The sequence below is a fragment of the Lynx rufus genome, unplaced genomic scaffold (assembly GCF_022079265.1).
Source record: "Lynx rufus isolate CCGP_SWC_20201006 ecotype Redwood Valley unplaced genomic scaffold, mLynRuf1.p SCAF_1, whole genome shotgun sequence".
NCBI classification, from domain to species: Eukaryota; Metazoa; Chordata; class Mammalia; order Carnivora; family Felidae; genus Lynx; species Lynx rufus.
The window spans coordinates 19,303,300-19,323,012 of NW_025814823.1; the positions used below are offsets into that span (position 1 = coordinate 19,303,300).

At 38.3% G+C, this 19,713-nt stretch overlaps 1 protein-coding gene across 2 annotated transcripts; it reads left to right on the forward strand.

Annotated features, from left to right (window-relative positions):
* The first annotated feature begins 1,274 nt into the window (after positions 1 to 1,274).
* Positions 1,275 to 18,635, forward strand: CKAP2 (cytoskeleton associated protein 2). Of its 2 annotated transcripts, none has more exons than XM_047079157.1 (9): positions 1,275 to 1,371; positions 2,315 to 2,396; positions 9,165 to 9,243; positions 9,355 to 10,217; positions 10,668 to 10,872; positions 12,142 to 12,312; positions 14,760 to 14,829; positions 16,343 to 16,595; positions 17,089 to 18,635. In XM_047079157.1, exons 1-9 carry the CDS (start codon positions 1,302 to 1,304, stop codon positions 17,342 to 17,344), a joined length of 2,049 nt encoding a protein of 682 aa, XP_046935113.1. In that variant the 5' UTR covers positions 1,275 to 1,301; the 3' UTR covers positions 17,345 to 18,635. The 2 variants fall into 2 exon arrangements, with proteins under 2 accessions (XP_046935113.1, XP_046935122.1); XM_047079166.1 differs by having other exon boundaries at positions 9,168 to 9,243; positions 17,089 to 18,634.
* Positions 18,636 to 19,713: the final 1,078 nt, after the last annotated feature.

Sequence of the window (19,713 nt, forward strand, 5' to 3'; positions counted from 1 at the left end):
CAGTGATCTCTCCCTATTCCCCCCTACCCCTAACCCCTGGCAACCACCAATCTGTCTCATTTCTCTATGAATTTATCTATTATGGATATTTCATATGGAATCATACCATATATGTGACCTTTTGCAGCTGGTTTTCACTTAGCATAATGGTTTAAAGGTTCTTGAGTCACTCTTTTTACTGTTGTATTTTGTTAAACTGTTCGCTGTCACTTAATCCCTGGCTACCCAGCCTGTCCCATGAAACTTTAGTACATAACTGACAATATTAACAGTAATATACAAACAGCAGTAATGTCTGAGGGATGGTGATGCGTGCTGTTTGGCTGTTAGTTCTTCCAGAACTGGCCTCAAGTGCAGGCAAAGTTACACAATGTTACACTTAACATTTCATCAAGAAAAAGCAGCAGCAGAATATAACATCCCAAACTTCATTAGCAAGATGCTAGCTACCATATGATGCTTTCAGAAAAAAAAGCAGAGAAAGACGGCAAGAACTGGCAGTTGAGAGCCAGCTCGGGAGCCTCTCAGACCCGCGCCAGGGATACAAAAATTGTATCCTCCAGTCTCTGTCTCCATGCTTAAAACCCGGCTGGAACAGCTACGTAGAGTGGCACCTTCTGTGGGCCTGTCAGCTCTACTACTTAGCTAAAGTGTCTCCTGTGCGCCACTTTCGTGACGATCAGAACGAGCCATCCTGCATTGTAGTCAGGGCATACATGAACCTTCAGGGGTCCTGGAACACGGATCCGGAGGGAAGTCATTGCAGGAGTATAAACAGGATGGACTGTCAGAGGAGTCCATGTTGTCAGCGGTCCTACAATCCCACTTCCCAGTCGTCCTATGGCAACGAAGTAATGTTTGGGAAAGGGAAATACACATGCTTTTGTACAGCAGTAGGTGCTTACAGCCTCCTCAGCAAACACGCCCTGGTTTAATAAGCGCAGCCTATAGACAATTTTCTAGTCTGCCTTCCTCCATGCACTATGGGCGTCCAAAGACAAGTCCCATCTGCCACACAGCAAGGACTTTGCAGGCCCCCCCCAGGTCGCAAGTCAAACACGGAAACAGCTGATCAGGTTTGTCAGCCCGGGGACTCAGCTGGGCAGCTCTAACTGAACCCAGCTGAGGCAAGACCCGCCCCAGCAACCGCGGCCCAGGCTCCGCCCCCTGCGCCCATTGGTTCATTTAATTCACGCCGCGCCTCCTGCAGCGGGGCAGGCGGCGTGCTCAGTTTGCCGCTGCCTTGGCTTGAGCAGTGCGGGACTGTTAGGGCTGAGACGCGTCCTCTGCCCGCAGCAGCCATGAGCACCCCAGCAGTGCCCCGGGAGCTACAACTGCCCCCGAGCCAGAGGGCCCAGCCCGAGTTCAGAGGTGAGGGCCGCGGTGGCGGGAGCGGTGCGACCCGCAGGAGCCCGGGTTTGTCCGAGAGGGTGGGGACGCGGACGACCGTGGGGGAGGGGGTGGCTCGGACTCAGCGGCCGAGGCCTCGGGTCCCCCGGCTTCAGTCCTGACCAGTTGTGTGAGAAGCCTGGACAGATCGCTCGGCCTCTCGCAGCCGCATCCTCGGCATTTTCGAAATGGACAAACCAGAGCGGTTCCCGGTCCGTGGTGTCACTGTGCGGGCTAAGCGCCTCCCGTGCGGTCGTTACTGGCCGGGCGTGACCCACTGGCTGCGAGGATGGGCCTGCAGTGAAGGCGTCCGTTTAGTGAGGGAGCGTGCGTGACACTCCAGTCGGCCCCTGCGTTCGAGACGCGGGACCGGCGGGGGCGGGGCCGCGCCCGGACCGAGAACCCACTGCGCTTGCGCAGGCCTCTCCCTCTTCCTGAGCGCGAGTATTTGGAGAGGTGGGGCTGCCTCATCTGATGCTTCAAATTAAAGACAATCAATCAACTTTGTGTAAATCCAGGGTTGGCTGGGTCTTCAGAAATAATGTTAATTCTTTGTCCTCCACATGGGAAAGTAGAGGAAAAAAACTCTCCCCCAACCCAGTACTGGTAAATTAGAGCTTAGAGTCTGGTGTCTCTTATCTGCTATTTAGTTTCTTAAAGCTTGGCTTTCAGTAACCGTGTATTGAAAATAATTTTCTCCAGATTTTTCACTTAAAGACAGAGGAAAAGGTGATTCTTGTGCAGTAGTTGTGGGCACCATTTACGGTAACAATTTCTTAGAAATGGGATTATTTCTGAATTGAGAAATTTTCTGTTGTATACAAGATGTGATCTCTAGTAGAACATTTTTTGAAGATCTGCATTTAGTGAATATTTGATGTTATCGTTGTAACCAATGTTGACTTGTCGCCTTTTTGTTATTTAGAACAAAGAAGACAGAAACTCAAGGAACATATGTTAAAAAGAAAAACGTTTTTTGCATACAAGGAGGAAAATCACATATCCAGGTGAGGTCAAATTTTCTGATTTCAGGTCTAAAATTAGAGCTGTCCAATAAATATGTAATGGGAGCCACAGTTGTACTGTAATTTAAAATTTTTTAGTAGCCACATTTTTTAAAGGTGAATTCTAATAACATTTAATCCAATATATCCCATGTTATAATTCCAACATGTAATTCTTAATTTTTTTTTTCAACGTTTATTTATTTTTGGGACAGAGAGAGACAGAGCATGAACGGGGGAGGGGCAGAGAGAGAGGGAGACACAGAATCGGAAACAGGCTCCAGGCTCTGAGCCATCAGCCCAGAGCCTGACGCGGGGCTTGAACTCCCGGACCGCGAGATCGTGACCTGGCTGAAGTCGGACGCTTAACCGACTGCGCCACCCAGGCGCCCCCCCAACATGTAATTCTTAAAGGTTATTAAGATATTTTGCATTCCTTTTTGGTAGTGAGTTTTCAAAATCTGGTGTGTATTTTACACTTTCACAAGTCAGTTTGGACTAGCCACTTTTCAAGTGCTCAGTAGCCATACCTTCTTGGATAGCACAGCATTAGGTCATCGCTTCCCGTGTAAATTAATTCACACTCTATGATGAAACAATTTTAAAGCAAAGTGTTTGTATATATCAAAATACTGACTGTGGTTTATACAGTGCTACAAAGGTCGGTCTTTCTTAATTTAGCAAAGTTTTTACTGTGTATGTGTCAGAGAGAGAGCATTCCCCCCAAATATTTGAAGAGCATTCATTATATTCTCAGTTCTCCATAGAAATATCTTGGTGTTATTTTGTTAAAATTTTAAAAATAGTACATGGTTGTGGCTAAAACAAAAACCCGTGAAAGTATATAAAGCAGAAAATCAAAAGGTCCCCTCCAGAGAGAACTGCCAGTAACATCCTTTAGGCTCTTTCTGTGCAATGTAAGAGCATTGGCTTTAGAGTGATTAGGACTGTAATCTGTAAGTCTGCCACTACAACTTTGTAACCTCTGGAGAGTTACCTGGCCTCTTTGAGTCTGTTTACTTTATTAAAATGGGATAGTAATATGTGTTTCTTGGGGATTAATTGAGCTAGTAAATGCACTGTACTATGCCTGGTATATAGCGAGAGTGCAATAAGTGATGGCTATTATTTCATGATCTCTCAGTGGCTTTCCACACAGAGGATTGGTTCATGAGTTATTCTATTCTCCTGATTTCTCTAGTTTCTTCCAACAGTTATTGATATATTTTGTCTCTGTGAATGCTTCATACCCTTCCTCATGGTTGAGTGGTCTGATTGTGTTTATATTTAGGAGGTAGAGATGACAGGACTTGGTGATGGAAGGGTATGAGATGTGAAAGAAAGAAAGGAGTTTAAGATGACTCTGAATGTTCCAGATTAAGAGATACCATTCAATCCAATACCTGACCTTTGTACCCTATTGTGAAAGGGGAAATGTTATAAAGGACATTATTATGTCAGTTTTCAGCTAGAATATAAATAGTAGATTAAGGGGTGTATCAAGTTGAATTTATTAACTTGATAACCGTGTTACAGTTATGTAAGAGAAAAATCACCACTTGTAGGAAATGAACATTGAAGCATTTAGGGGTAAAGAGCAATCGTGTATATATCTTAACTTGAAAGGTTCAGTTAGAAAACATTGTATATATTCCACACATACACATGTTCAGAAACAGTGCAAATTATAATACATATGGCATAAAAGGTTGTCACTAAACAAATCTGGGAAAACAGTATACGGATATTCTTTGAACTATTTATAATTTTGCAAGTTGATGTAAGTTTGGCATTAATTCCAAATTTTTAATAATCTTTTTAATTTTACATTAGTGTTACTTTAAATGTTTTACATTTACATGTAAATGGTTATACATTTTCTTTCACAAATTCCTCGTTTCTTCATTTAAGACAAAAAGATGATCCTAGATTTTTTATTTGAATAACTGAGTGGCTAGTGATACCATATATCGAGATGGGGAAGACTAAGGGAGGAATGGGGTAATCAGGAGCTCTGTTTTGGCCATGCTAAATCTGAGGCACCAACAAGACATCCAAGTGGAAAAGCCAAAGAGTTGCACATCTGAAGGGCTGGCTTGAGATTGGGATCAGAGATATAAACATGGGAATTGCCAGTTGGTAGGTGATATTTATTTAAAACCTTGAGGGGGAATAAGATTACTAGAGAGTAAGCAAAGAGAATATCAACTCAAGTAAGACAGAGCATGACTCTCAACTACTAACTTAAATAAGGAATCTAACTGGGTCGTGGGGTTTATAATACTCTTATACACAATGGGAAGAAAAGAAAATTCTGAAATTCTTCTGGCTTTACAAGAAATCTCACAAGTACTCTATTTATTCCTTTCAGAAAACAGATGTCAATTTAAATATTATTACTTGAGCAACAAATTGTTAAATAGCCAATCAGAGTTGCAGCTTTTCAAAATTAAATCATTCTATTTTACAATCTCCAGCGTGGGTACTTTAAGATTCCTATGTTTAGATAATGCTTGTGAGGACAGTTTTATCATCACAAGGTAGAATAGCATTATATATATATTATATATATATATATATATATAATATATATATATATAATATATATATATATTCAGATGTATTTTCATATAACTCCATACTGGACGGGTGAATAAGGTGGATTCTCCTTATCCTGATGTGTTGTGGTTTTTTTTAGCTAGCAGTTAAAAAGGCCAGCAATTTCAAGACCAAGCGCTAGGATTCTGTTAGCACAGACAGAAAAAGAGGAGTCCCTGAGAAGTATAAAACTAAAATAAACAGGCAAAAGAAAAGTTTAAAATTTGAGTGCAGCTTTGAGCCCCAGCGAGGTCAGGAAGAAGAGAGACAGACTTGAAAGAAGCGGACCACCGAGGTAGGAGGAAAAGGAGGAGTTGGTGATCCGGCAGCAGAGTGAAGAGAGTGTTGAAAGAAAGAATGACTACCTGTCAGGTGCTGTTGAAAGGTGCAGTAAGGTGAAAGCAGAATTGATCCCTGAGTTGTAGAAAGACAGAAGGAGATGACACTAGGAGCCTCCAGGAGAGTGGTGAGGGCACATTCCCAATGGATATGGGCTGGGGAGAGAATGTAATACGACAACATGGGGACAGTGTGTTTAGATACATACTTTTGAGGAGTTTTGCTATAAAGCTGAAAGGGAATGTGGGGTTTAAGGCTTTTAAGATGAGATATAATATACAGTGTTTATATGCGGATGGGAATGATGTAGCAGAGGGGTAATTAATGATGCAGAAGAATGAATAAATAATAAGAACAAAGATCCTCAGTGCTCAAGCGAGAGAGCACAAATGGAGAGTTTGCCCATGGGTCAGCATGGTGTCAGTTTATCTGCCAAGGAAGGCAGAATATATGGGTACAGAGGCACATACGCTGGCAGTCTTTGGTGGAGGAAAGAAGGGCTATTTCTTGTTAAGATTGCTTCTGATGTTCTCCATGAGATAACATCACAGTATACCGTAAGCCCAGAAGTAATTGGGGGTCTGATTAGTTAAGGTACCACATTGGGAGCACCTGACAGACTGACCTGAACATCATCTCCCACCCCGCACCGGGCTACAGGCCAGTGAATAACAAGAGGAGTATTTACCATCAGGCAGTGAATGCAGGGCTTTAAACTGGGGAGACAGTGCTCTGTTCACTGATGCATCTTGACTCTGCCATCATTCAAAATGTGTAGTACAAATGGAGTATTACTCGACAATCAAAAAGAATGAAATCTTGGCATTTGCAACTACTGGAGGGATGGATGGAACTGGAGGGTGTTATGCTAAATGAAATTAGTCAGAGAAAGACAAATACATGACTTCACTCATATGAGGAATTTAAGATACAAAACAGATGAACATAAGGGAAGGGAAGTAAAAATAATATAAAAACAGGGAGGGAGACAAAACATAAAAGACTTAAATATAGAGAACAAACAGAGGGTTGCTGGAGGGGACATGGTGGGGGGATGGTCTAAATGGGTAAGGGGCATTAAGGAATCTACTCCTGAAATCATTGTTGTACCATATGCGAACTAACTTGGATGTAAATTAAATAATAAATTTTTTTTTAAACGTTTTATTTATTTTTGAGACAGAGAGACAGAGCATGAATGGGGGAGGGGCAGAGAGAGAGGGAGACACAGAATCAGAAGCAGGCTCCAGGCTCTGAGCCATCAGCCCAGAGCCCGACGCGGGGCTCGAACTCACGGACCGCGAGATTGTGACCTGAGCTGAAGTCGGCTGCTTAACCGACTGAGCCACCTAGGCGCCCCAATAATAAATTTTTTAAAAATGTGTAGTACAAGCTATGTCAAAGTTCTGCCCCTTGTCCGAGCAGACTAAGCAAAAAGATGCGAGAGGCATCGTAACCCAAATTATCAACTACAGGGATAACAAGCTTTGTTGATTCTAAAATGTACCCTTTTTTTACATTTTAGCATCTCTGAACTTAGAATCAATGGGATGTCTAATTGATCCTCTTTTGTCTTTTCTTTATGGAATGCAAATTGTTATAATGACTTGCTAAGAGAATCTCATGGCCTGTACTAAACAGTCTGTATCTGTTAAAAGGAGTGTAGGTTAAATTCTTGAGGAAGCATTTGTTTTAGATACATATTCTAAATGCATTGCCATCTAGAAACTGAAGTCCATATTTATAATGAATTGGGCTGTGTGTGTATGGAAAATTTTGGATTTCTTTTGGGAGGGCTATTTTTTTTCTTTCCCTTTTTCTTTTCTTCTTTTTAATCAAAGTATAATTGACATATTAGTTTTAGGTATACATCATAGTGATTTGACAGTTGAATAAATTAAATGCTTACCGTGGAAAGTGTAGTTACTTTCTGTCACCATAAAAAGTTACTATAATATTATTGACTATATTTCCTATACTATACTTTTCATTCCAGTGACTTATTTACTTTATACCTATTTTCCCATATATATATATATATATATATATATATATATATACTTATTTACCCTTTGCCTATTTTCATCCATCTCCCACCACCCTCCTCTTAGGCAGTCTGTATTTGAGTCTGTTTCTATTTTTTGTTTGTTGTTTGTTTTTGTTTTGTATTTGTAGATTCCACATATAAGTGAAATCGTATGGTATTTGTCTTTCTCCAACTGCCTTATTTCACTTGGCAGAATACCCTCAAGGTCTATCCATTGTGTCACAAATGGCAAGATTTTCTTTTCTTTTCTTTTTAAATATTTATTTTTGAGAGAGAGAGACAGAGAGTGGGGGGGGGGGGGGCAGAGAGTGAGAGAAAGAGAGGGAGACACAGAATCTGAAGCAGGCTCCAGTCCCTGAACTGTCAGCACAGAGCCCGACGTGGGGCTCAAACTCACAAACTGCGAGATTATGACCTGAGCCGAACTTGGATGCTTAACTGATGGAGCCACCTAGGTACCCCAAGATTTTCTTTTTTATGGCTGAGTAATATTCCAGTGTATATACATGCCACATCTTCCTTGTCCATTCATTTATTGATGGACACTTAGGTTGCTTCTATATCAGGGATATTGTGAATAATGCTGCAGTAAACCCCGGGGGTGCATGTATCTTTTTGAACTAGTGTTTTCATATACTCTTCAGGTAAATACCCAGAAGTAGAATTACTGGATCATCTGGTATTTCTATTTATGAATTTTTTGAGGAAACTTCATGCTGTTTTCCATTGGCTGCACCAATTTATATTTTCATTGCACAGGGTCTCCCTTTTTTCCACATCCTTTCCAACACTTGTTATCTTTTGTCTTTTTGTTAGTAGCCATTCTGACAGGTGTGAAGTAATATCTCATTGTGGTTTTGATTTGCATTTCCCTGATGACGAGTGATGTTGAGCACCTTTTCATGGGTTTGTTGACCATCTGAATGTTTTTGGAAAAATGTCTGCTTGGGTCCTCTGTGCATTTTTTAATTGAGTTTTCTTCATGTTGAGCTGTAGGAGTTCTTTATAAATTTTGGAAATTAACCCCTGATTTATCAGATATATCCCATGTAAATAACTTCTCTCACTTAGTAGATTGCCTTTTTGTTTTGTTGATGGTTTGATACTGTGCAGAGGCTTTTAGTTTGATGAACTTTCCATTATTTTTACTTTTGTTTCCCTTGCCTGAGGGGACACAATACATCCCACAAAATATGGCTAAGGCCGGTGTCCAGGACTTTCCTACCTCTGTTTCCTTTTAGGAGCTTTATGGTTTCAGGTCTCACGTTTAGGTCTTTAATGCATTTTGAGTTCATCTTTGTGTATGGTGTAAGAAAGTGGTCTAGTTTCATTCTTTTGCATGTGGCTGTCCAGTTTTCCCAGCACCATTTATTTGAAGAAGGGCTATTTTTAATTTTTTTTTCAATGTAAATCAGTTACTAAGTACTGAAAACTAACCAAAGGAAGTGTTGCTTAATAAAGGTTTTGAGGATTTGTTTGAGTGACTAAGAAGAATGGTTTGGAATGAGGTTATCAAATGTGTTTACCTATTCTGTATGGAGAGGGTGTTAAGACTTTTAAGAAAATATCTAAATTCTCCAGCCATCTTGTTTATACTATTAAGTCACCCTATAATAAAGAAAGAAGAGTTTTGCTTCATAAATAAATCTCAGCTCAGTTCTTGCCTTAATTTAAAATTACAAAGTCAGATGATTGTTAATATCCTCCCATTCTTCCTGCCAAAAGACAAAACTCACTTGGTCTGTAGTTAAACTTTTTTTCCTTTTTTTTTTTTTTTTTTTTTAAAGTAGTAGAGACCAGAAAGTGATGACCTCTGAGGGCCAGGTCCATGAAGAGACAAAAGTTCTGAAATTTAAAACAAAAATGGTAAGATATAGACATAGCCCTCATAAACTGTCCCTTTTCCCCCTTTCCCTTTCCTAAACTCTTAAAGAGATGAATTCTGAAATACCAATTTGTCATAAATCACTCTTCTAGGCTGGTAAAGAAAATGTCAGTAGACCTCCCGGGAGCAAAAATAATGTAACAATGGAAAAAAATTGTATTCCTTTAAGGCCTTCTAATGAACTAACCAATTCAACTATAGCAATTGATACACCTAATTCTGAGGATAATAATCAAACTGGGCAGTTGGTACCAATTCAAGGTGACCCTCCAGGTCAACACATGACATTAAGCCAAGTGTTTCATCTTAAAAACAACAATAAAAAGAAACAAATAATGACGGAAAAACCAAAGCAAGATGCTAACATGTCCAAGAAGCTTGTGCTTGGATCTTACCGTGGCCAAATTGTTCAGTCTAAGATTAATTCATTTAGAAAGCCTCTACAAATCAGAGATGAGAGTTCTGCAGCAATAAAGAAACTTTCGACTACAGTCCCTAAAGCTACAGAGCCTCTGCGCACAAACAGCAGCAGTGTGACAGCGAAAAGCGATAGAGCTCCTAACGTGACGACTACCACTAAACTTGTGAGCACTACAATTCAGAACAGACAGCTTCTGCGACCTCCTATTAGAAGTCACCGCGACAATGCTCAGGACGCTGTGAGACCAGGCATCGGTAGAAGCTCGGCCAATGTTACGATGCGGAAAGGACCTCGAGAGAAAGAGTTAGTGCAATTAAACACAGTTTCATCTAGTGCCAAAACCGGTTCTCAGGATATAGAAAGAAAGAAGACACTAACAAGAAGCGTGAAGTCTGAAATTGTAGCCAGGCCTGTTTCGTCTTCAAACACCAAACTGATAGAAAAGTCGAAAAACGTTGACCCTCGCAGACATACAATAGCAAAAGCAACTATTGATAGATCAGCTCAGCCCAAAGAAACAGCAGAAGAGAGAAAGTAAGTAAATGTAATTTTATTAGCTTAATTTTCAGCAGAGTAGCTCTTGTGGTTTGGCTTATCATCTCCTTGAATGTATTAGAATTTGTGTGCAAGTGTAGATTCTCTTCTGTCGTGTGCAAATTTAAGCAAATTTATGTTGTGGAACAGCATGACCTAAGTTCTTGTGCTTGAGTGTCTTTCATTAGGTCTGATGTAATCTAAGTTATAATGCTTAATACAATTGGGAAATATTTTATAACCTCTCCATTTAAAAATGCGTTCTTAGGGTCTTTGAGCATATAATTAACATTGATATGTTCAATATTCCTCTTTCTTTGAACTTGTGAACTTATGTATGTGCCACTAGCATGGAGCTACTTCAAGACCTGAGTTATTTTTTAACTTCTCCTCTGAGAGAATTCTATCATCAATATCACGGTAATGCTTGTATCCTGCTTATAACTGTAGAGCTCGTCTGAGTGAGTGGAAAGCTGGCAAAAGGAAAGTCCTGAAAAGGCCTCCTAGCTCAGGAGTTACCCAGCCTGAGCCTGAAGGGCAACACGAAAACCCAGTTGGGTCCTTTTGGACTACCATGGTAGAAGAAGATGAACAAAGATTATTTACCGAAAAAGTGAACAAGACATTTTCTGAATGCCTAAACCTGATTAGTGAGGTACAGTCCTTATATTCGTATAGTAGTTTATAGTTTATAGTTATATTCATATAGTAGTTTATAGTTTGTAAATTATCTTATAAATGTTATCTCACTAAATTACCTTGTCACTCTTTGACCGTGTAATGTGTTAGTGGTGTTATGTAGATTTAATGTTAATTATGAGATTGTTTATCTTTAGCCTTTAATGGACTGCATTTTCATTGAGTTCATATAAATAGATCAAAGGGATAATTAGGTTTTTACTGGATTTTTTTTTTTTTACTTATAAATATTATGTTTCTGTAAGATGTTAATATAAAATGGGCTGAGGTTGGATATTCACTCTGATACTTCTGTTTTTTCCATTCCTTCAGCATGTTTTCGTATTATTTTTTCCACTCATTACATATTTTACCAAAGACTAGCTACATAAATTAGTCATTATCTCACATGAAATCCAAGTTAGCTAAAATATTTCAAACAAAATTCCATTAATCTAAACCAACATCATCATGGTCTTGAACTTATTGTAGAGTTTCACTATTTGGACCAAAATCCTAGAGTATAATAACTCTAGAATGTTTCCTTTATTTCCTGAATACTTTTTAATCTTGCTTTGGTTACCCACAGTGTCCAAGATCCACAGCAAGACTAAATCTATGAGTATGATTTCAAACCTTACTCTGGTCTTCATGAGCATTTTTAGACTTTTTGTGATTCTGAGGACCCGTGAAAATTAGACTCGGAGTTTCCCTGATTATATTCTTAATTCTGCTTAGCTGGGGTTTGTCATTGAAACTGTGGAGTTTTTCTGCCCTACTATCTGTGTATAGCCCTTAAGTACATATACCGTAACAGATTCATTTTAGCCTTAATATCAAGACCTGATAAAGACAATTTTTAAAACCAGAAGCTGTTCTCCCCCATAAACATTTCGTAGATGCAAAAATTCCAACTCAAATATTGAATGGAATCCCACAATATGTAAAAGGATAAGGATAAGGAAAAGGATCAAGACCATGTAGAGTGTTGGTCTTTTTTGACTTAATGTTTTTCTCAACTTATATTTCATTTTTTCCCTGCTTTGTATTCATGACTAATATTCTTCTTGTTAGCCATTCAGAATAAGTTTGGAGTAAGGAAGAGAACAGTGAATATTCTTATGAATAATTTTCTATCCGTTTTTTTCTCTCATTATCATGGATCTTGATTATAGATCAAGCTTACTTAATTGTTCATAGTTTGAAGGCTAAATGAGATCACTCACTTCACTTCTTGCTATTTTAGGGATGCCCAAAAGAAGAAATATTGGTCATACTGAATGACCTGATTAAAAATATTCCGGATGCCAAAAAGCTTGTTAAATATTGGATATGCCTTGCACGTATTGAACCACTCACAAGTCCTATTGAAAACATTATCACAATCTATGAGAAAGCCATTCTGGCGGGCGCTCAGGTAAGATTAAAACTTAATAATCTTTATTATTACAGTGCAAAAGATTCAGAGTTATTTTGGAGCACATTACAACATAACTTGATAAAAGTGTGGTTATATATGTAGTAGTAATGAATGTTTAAAGGCCACAATGATTGCATATTATAAAAGCTGTTTCTTTTTTTTTTTTATTTTTAAAAAAAAATTTTTTTTTTCAACGTTTATTTATTTTTGGGACAGAGAGAGACAGAGCATGAACGGGGGAGGGGCAGAGAGAGAGGGAGACACAGAATGGGAAACAGGCTCCAGGCTCTGAGCCATCAGGCCAGAGCCTGACGCGGGGCTCGAACCCACGGACCGCGAGATCATGACCTGGCTGAAGTCGGACGCTTAACCGACTGCGCCACCCAGGCGCCCCTAAAAGCTGTTTCTTAACCTTCGAAAACTTGCTTGTGAACTAGTGATAATCGGACTTAGAAGATGAATATAAGCTGAAATGTAAATTTCGTGAAAAATGCTGTGAGAAATATTTTAGTACAACATGTCATTTTACACATTTCCTAGTTAAGATATCTGGGATATTTAATTTTTAATATTAAAATGTATTTAACGAATATAAAGTAAGTAGAATTAACATCTAAATGTTAGCGGGTTCTGTGGCTTTGTGAGAGAACCCTATTGCTTTAAGAGCGTTTCTTAATGTACTTATATTTTTATGCCCTGTGTTTGGTCCTGCCCACGCATAGAAAATGGCAGTCAACTAGTTTCTCTGACATGTAACCACCATAGTGATTTGATACCATACCTCTCGCCCCTTCCTGGTCTATTGCTACAAAGGCCCTGGCTCTAGAATAAGTTGTATCTCCAGTTTTTTTATTTGACTTATTTTTATTTGACTTATATTTTATGGGCAAGTATTTCTAAAATGTATTTCCTTTTGACCAAGTTTCTCAGCATGCATTTTTAGAGATTATTTATAAAGAGAGTTTTTAAAAAATTTTTTTCTTCAGTCTTTCTTTAAGAAAGGTCTACTCACTTTATTCTCAGCAAAGCCAACGGATACTATTTGACCTTTCACCTGAATCAAAAATCAAATATTCAGCAGATATTCTCTCAATGGCTATTATGTATAAAGTGCTTTGCTGAAGGGAAATTGTATTTGACAGAATCCCACCTGGAAGGGAGTGTTAGGTTCCTACTGCGCTGAACCAGAAGGGGCATAACTTAAAGTGGCTTAAGGCAGATTAGCTAGGATGCATAACTGGGGCCAAAGGTTCACATAGAAAGCAGTGTGTAAAGGAAAGATGTGACACTGGAGCAGAAAGTGGAAAACAAGGATTAAAATTTGCAAAAGAAAAGTGAAAGCAGGATGAGTGAGTAGTTAAGGACTATGTGCTAGAACTAAGAATATGAGCCAGAACTTCCCTTTTATATAATGTCTTGAATATGTTGCATTAGCAGTCAGGGCAGTTCAAAGGAACATGGTAAGTACTTATATGTTCTAGAATATAATGGACACTTAGTGAACTGTTGAATTTGAATGAGTGAAATGTTAGGCTGATCAACCTTGAGCTCTTCAGAGATGCATTTAATAGCCTGTGAAAAAAATATATAACCATGGACATAGGAGAAAAGGTATAAATCTCATATTAAATTTACTGTATATTATTAGCTCTTTAATAGAGATTAGTGTTAGCTTGTTACTTATCCATGAATTTTTTTTATATCCAGACAAGCAGTTTTAAGAAAAATTGTGGGGAAAAGTTTTAATCTGATAATTCTATCCTTTAAATTGGAAAAGAGTTGGGGCGCCTCAGTGGCTCAGTCAGTTAAGCGTCCGACTTCAGCTCAGGTTATGATCTCGCGGTTCCTAAGTTGGAGCCCCATGTCAGGCTCTGTGCTGACAGCTCAGAGCCTGGAGCCTGTTTCAGATTCTGTGTCTCCCTCTCTCTCTGCACCTCCCCCACTCTCACTCTGTCTGTCTCTCTGAAAAATAAACATTAAAAAAAATTTTTTTTTAATTTTTTTTTTTTTTTAATTTTTTAAAGTTTATTTTTGACAGAGACAGAGTGCAAGCATGAGCTGAGGAGGGGCAGAGAGAGAGACAGGGAGACACAGAATCCAAAGCAGGCTCCAGGCTCTGAGCTGTCAGCACAGAGCCCAACATGAGGCCTGAACCCACGAACTGTGAGACCATGATCTGGGCCGAAGTCAGACGCTTAACTGACTGAGCCACCCAGGCGCCACCCCCCCCCAAAAAAAATTTTTTAAATGGCAAAGAGTCATTTTTAAAAACTTGAGTGGCCAAAACAAGTATTTTGAGAAAAGAGACATGGTCTAAGAACCATTGCTTTGTTTTATTAATTGAAGTGTGAAATGTAATCACTGTTTAAAATATTTTTGACTTGGACAATCTCGTTAATGTCTGAGAGTATAAAACTTTTATTTCCCTCACTAAAACAATTAAGCCTATTGAAGAGATGCGACATACCATAGCAGATATTCTGACAATGAAGAGTCAAGAAAAAGTTAAATATGGTAAGTTTTTTATTTTCTTCAAGTGAATTGTGATTTTATTAAACTTCATTGAATTATTTTTCTTTTATCTTTTTAAACTTGTTAAATTTGTCAGTTGTTTCTCTCCTCTTACATCTGTTGGCATACCTCCCTCCAAGATTCAGTGGCTTTATGTAGTGTAAAGAATTTTTAATTAGGAGATCTGGTTCAAAACTCAAATTTGTCATTGAGTGTCTGTGAAAGTTACCTTACCTCTCTAGGCCTCAGTTTCCTGTGTTAAAAGTGAGGCAATTTGATTAGAGCATCTCTAAAATTTTGCTTGTGAAATTCTGTCATCTGTTCTGTGCTCTAGAGAAGCTGTTCAAGAATTCTCTTTGCTAGGGATGGGAGATAGAAGTAAGAGATTCATTAGCTGTCAGGTTTATGAAATGTAAACATTTTCTAGATTCAGATGTATCATATAACTGAAACACCTCTTAGTAAAAATCTCTAATAATTTCCTACTAGTCAAATCTAGAGGTCTTCTCGGCTTGATGGATTTACCAGGACGTCTCCAGTGTTTCACATCTAGCATGTTTTATTTTGGACTCATTGTCGTCCCTCATTGCTTCCCCATACCATCATCTCTTCCTCCCAAAAAAGAAAATCCTCTGTGGTTAAAGAGGCCTACGCAAGATATTTTGGAAGAGATGCCCCCACTATACCTGCACACTCATTCAGACACACACATGCATCCATTTGTTAAGTCCTAACTTAGAAATAACTCTTAAATCGAGCCCTTCCTCCTCACTGCCTACCTCTCTGCCACCTTGCTTAAGACAACCATAGCTTTGTCTTCTTATCATCACAGATCATTCCTTTTCATTCCTTGCCATTCTAAACCATCTGTTTTAGTGATCAAACCTTATTGTATCTCTGTCGCTCCAGTAGAGATTTATTTTTACCAAACTTCTAGCATGTAAAGGTCATTACGGTCCAGCCCTTCATACCTATCTGAACTCATCACCTCTTCCCCACATTCCCACCTTGCTTCTTAACGTGTATTCTAAGCACACTGGCCCTTTAATGTTGTCTTAATAGGTCATTTTCTTTTAAGCTTCATACCAAGATTGTCTTCCTAGGTCTTGTCGAGTACTCTTTTCTCAAGCCCCAGCCTAAGTGTCACTTGAAAGCTTTCCATAGCCATCTCGCTGTCTCTCACTCAAAGGTAGTTATTCCGTTTCATGGGTTCCTATGACCCCTTATTCTTACCTCAGTTATATGGCATTTTTCTCATTTTATAATTATTTTCAACTTCTTAAAGGACAGGAATGGTTTCATTCTTATATTTGTATCTACAACCCCTGACCCACAGGCGCCAGTAAATATTTGTCAATAGTTCTCAGCAGTGTTAGCTTAGGAAACGAAATGGTTAGGAGATGGCAGTTTGTTTCGTTGATTTTGAAAATCTGACCAACTATGAATAACTTTAATGCCTTCTGATTTTGCTCTTTCAATTTGGCCCAAAGCTTAATCTATAAATGTATTTCTATAGGAGAAAATATTGAGGAGGCTTGTGCAACCAAGGAATACATCCATGAAGTCAGCACTGAAGATAGAGGGGTTAATCTAGAGTCAGGAAAACCAGAAATGGAAAAGAAAACTAGAAATGTGGTATTTCAAGATGATGAAAAAGAGCAAGATGACAAAACAAACGATTCAACCAATGATGTTAAAACCCCCAGTACAGAAACCAGGGGGAGTTGCTTAATTAAATATAATGTGTCTACTACACCATACCTACATAGGTAAGCTTTCAAAATGTACTGTGCTGTGATTTGCTTTTATGTTTAGGAATAATAAATATGGTATCTAAAAATATTTCACTTTTGATTAGAACTATCATTTATTAATAGGTAAAGGTTTCAAGCAAATCAATATCATTGGGACATTTCACCCTTTAAATACTGGATTTGCTTTGCTTTTCCCTAAGTATTGCCATTTTGTGAAAGAAAACTTTGATATTTTACTTTAATGGCTGTAAGCTATTGATAATAGTAGGTTTTGGAATTGAGCAAATAGCCAATTGTACAGATATTCAAGAATCTGCTGTATATGTGCTGTGACAACAAATACAGAAAGGAATAAGTTCCTAACTACAAGGAGCTTTGGTAACTCCTTTTCTGTAAGACAGCCAATCACATGGTTGTAACATACAAGTTATAGTAAGATAAATGGCATAAAAGAACAAGTAAAAATGTTAATGTTTTTTAACTCTGGGAATAATTTTTGTCTTTTTAGTGTAAAAAAGAAGATACAGTTTGACAATACAGATTCTACATTTAAAGAGCTAAAGTTTCTAACACCAGTGAGACGTTCTCGACGTATTCAAGAGAAGACTTCTAAATTGCCAGATATGTTAAAAGACCATTATCCTTGTGTGTCTTCATTGGAACAATTAACAGAGTTGGGAGGGGAAACCGATGCTTTCGTATGCCGTCCCAATTCAGCACTATGCCCGATGTTCTCAGAGCCTGGAACAGCAGAAGAGAAATAAAGTGATGATGAGAAATGGGGTTTTTATTGTTCCTGGGGTATTTTGTTTGCTTGTTGTGGCTTTGTGTGTCTCTTAGGAGTGGGCCAAGTACCTAAGTATTCATGGCAGTAAGCTCTCTTACTGATGTTCAATACCTTATAGCAGGTATTGCCTTCTGGGCAGCAGAGAGCTAATCCTACCTTTTCGATCTTAGCAGAGGGAGTTTCTAAGATGGTAAATTTGTCAAGTAGTTTACTATATTCCTTGGCTGTAAACAGGTTTCATCATAATGTTGACTTGTTCACTTTTAATCGTCTTAAGTTAGAGATAAATTTTTAGTCTTTAAACATAAGTACAGTAATGCTGCATCATCAGAAAAGGTGTTCTAGATAAAATTGATATATTTGCATAGGCTTGTTCTTGAAATGTATAATATACATGCCAGCCTTTAAACAGAATGCTGACTTTTCATCGCCTTTCCTTGATTCTATAGATCAGTCGAAAAGTCAGTAGTTGTAATGTGTAGAGTGACTCCCTTCAAATGTGAAGACATGGAAGATTTAGCTTGCTTTTCCACCCAGTTGTTGTTACCCAGACTGCTGTGGTCTATTGTGCTTTGGCTCTTCACTATCACTTTCCATCAGCGCTAGTGAGTCTGTGGTCTCTGTTGGCTTCTTTCTTTTTTATTGTAGCTGAGGTCACCAGGAAGGGTAATTAACTGAATACCCCATGTCTAAGAGCAGATACTTTGTACTAAGAAAGAAAAGGTGTCGAACTCAGTGGGTATTTGAAACTTTGAATCTGAGTTTCTTTCTTTAGTTGCTTTTGTAACTTGACTATCTAAAATGCTACAATTTTAAATTTTATCATTTCACTTGATATAGTTGGAATTAGAGCGGGAATATATAATGTTATTTTAATGTAGGTAGAATTTCTAAAATAACTAATAGTTTCTTATAAAAACTTTCCTGTTAAGTCATGTCCCTTGAAACGTGATAGTTATATGCGATAAACAGTTTCTTCTCCCCACACATAAATATCACCAATAAAATTGTTTTGTAAGTCTCTGAACTAATTCTTAAATACATCGCCTACCAATTCTACAGCTTCAAAGATATGTTAGTTTTAAAACTGTGTGTAATATAAATGTGCTTAAGAATCACATAGTCTTATGTTCACTCATTCCGTTTGTACAATAGCACCTATCTTTGTTCTATAATAGTTTTGTGTCCTAAAGAGGATTTTTAGTCTTTTATAAACTATGTACCTAATATTTATAAATAAATATATCTGTATTTCGATGTTTCAGTGACATTTATTTCAACAAATATGAAATGCAGTTTAACCACAGTGAATGTATTTAAATTTCGCTTTTGAAATACATTACAGTGAGATCTGACTTGGAGTTTTTAATATTTAAATATGTGTTTAATAGTGTTTTTCTTTTTGAAAAATTATCAGTCTATCTAAAGGTTTACCTAAATTTTTACCATATTTTTTTTTCATACTTTGTATGAATGGTGCAAAATACGCCGTTTTGAAATAAACTTCAAGCTGGCCTGTACTCCTAGCTTTATAATAAGCATACCATATGGTTCATTTAGCCATATAATATAGCTTCGGATACCTCAGTGATAGGGAGGTTGAGATAAGTTGTTCTATGTTTGGGCAAGTTTCATAGAGTGCTTTTTCCCTCCCTTTCCTCCCTTAACTGCAGGAAAATCTGTCTCTTTAAATAGTCCTGGTGCTAACCTTTCCAGACGTAAGTAATTGCTCCTTTTCAGGTGCTCAAGGACGGTTATCATGGCTGATCTCAGTTTGTTCCAAGATAAATATCTCCAAGCATATGATATATGGTGCATAAGCTTTAAAGTCCAATGGATCTACATTCAAAATCTCAGCTCCTACCTTCCCCTAAAAGTTATGTGATCATGGAGAAGTTACTCAGTTGAATCTCATCTTTCTAAGGGGTAAAGTGGAGATCATTCCCTTTGTCATTTTTGTGCTATGTATTATCTGGCTGTCCCCCTGGTTGATTAACCAGAATGGGTACCTGACCCAATCTGGACTGTCAGGTTCCTTTCCATAGGTATTTGGAATCAGGACTGAGAGTCGGTCTTTTCTATGTAGTTATACCTGAAATATGTAAATATGAGGCACTGAGTGACCAAATGAAGGTTGGGGAGCAAAGGTCACCAGTAAACAGAATGATTGAAGTAACTACAAAGCAGAGACTCCTTTTTTTTTTTTAATTTTTAAAAAATTTGTTTATTTTGAGAGAGACAGGGTGCACGCAGGGGAGGGGCAGAAAGAGGGAGACAAAGAATCCGAAGCAGGCCCCAGGCTCTGAGATGTCAGTGAAGAGCCTGATGCGGGACCCAAACTGAACC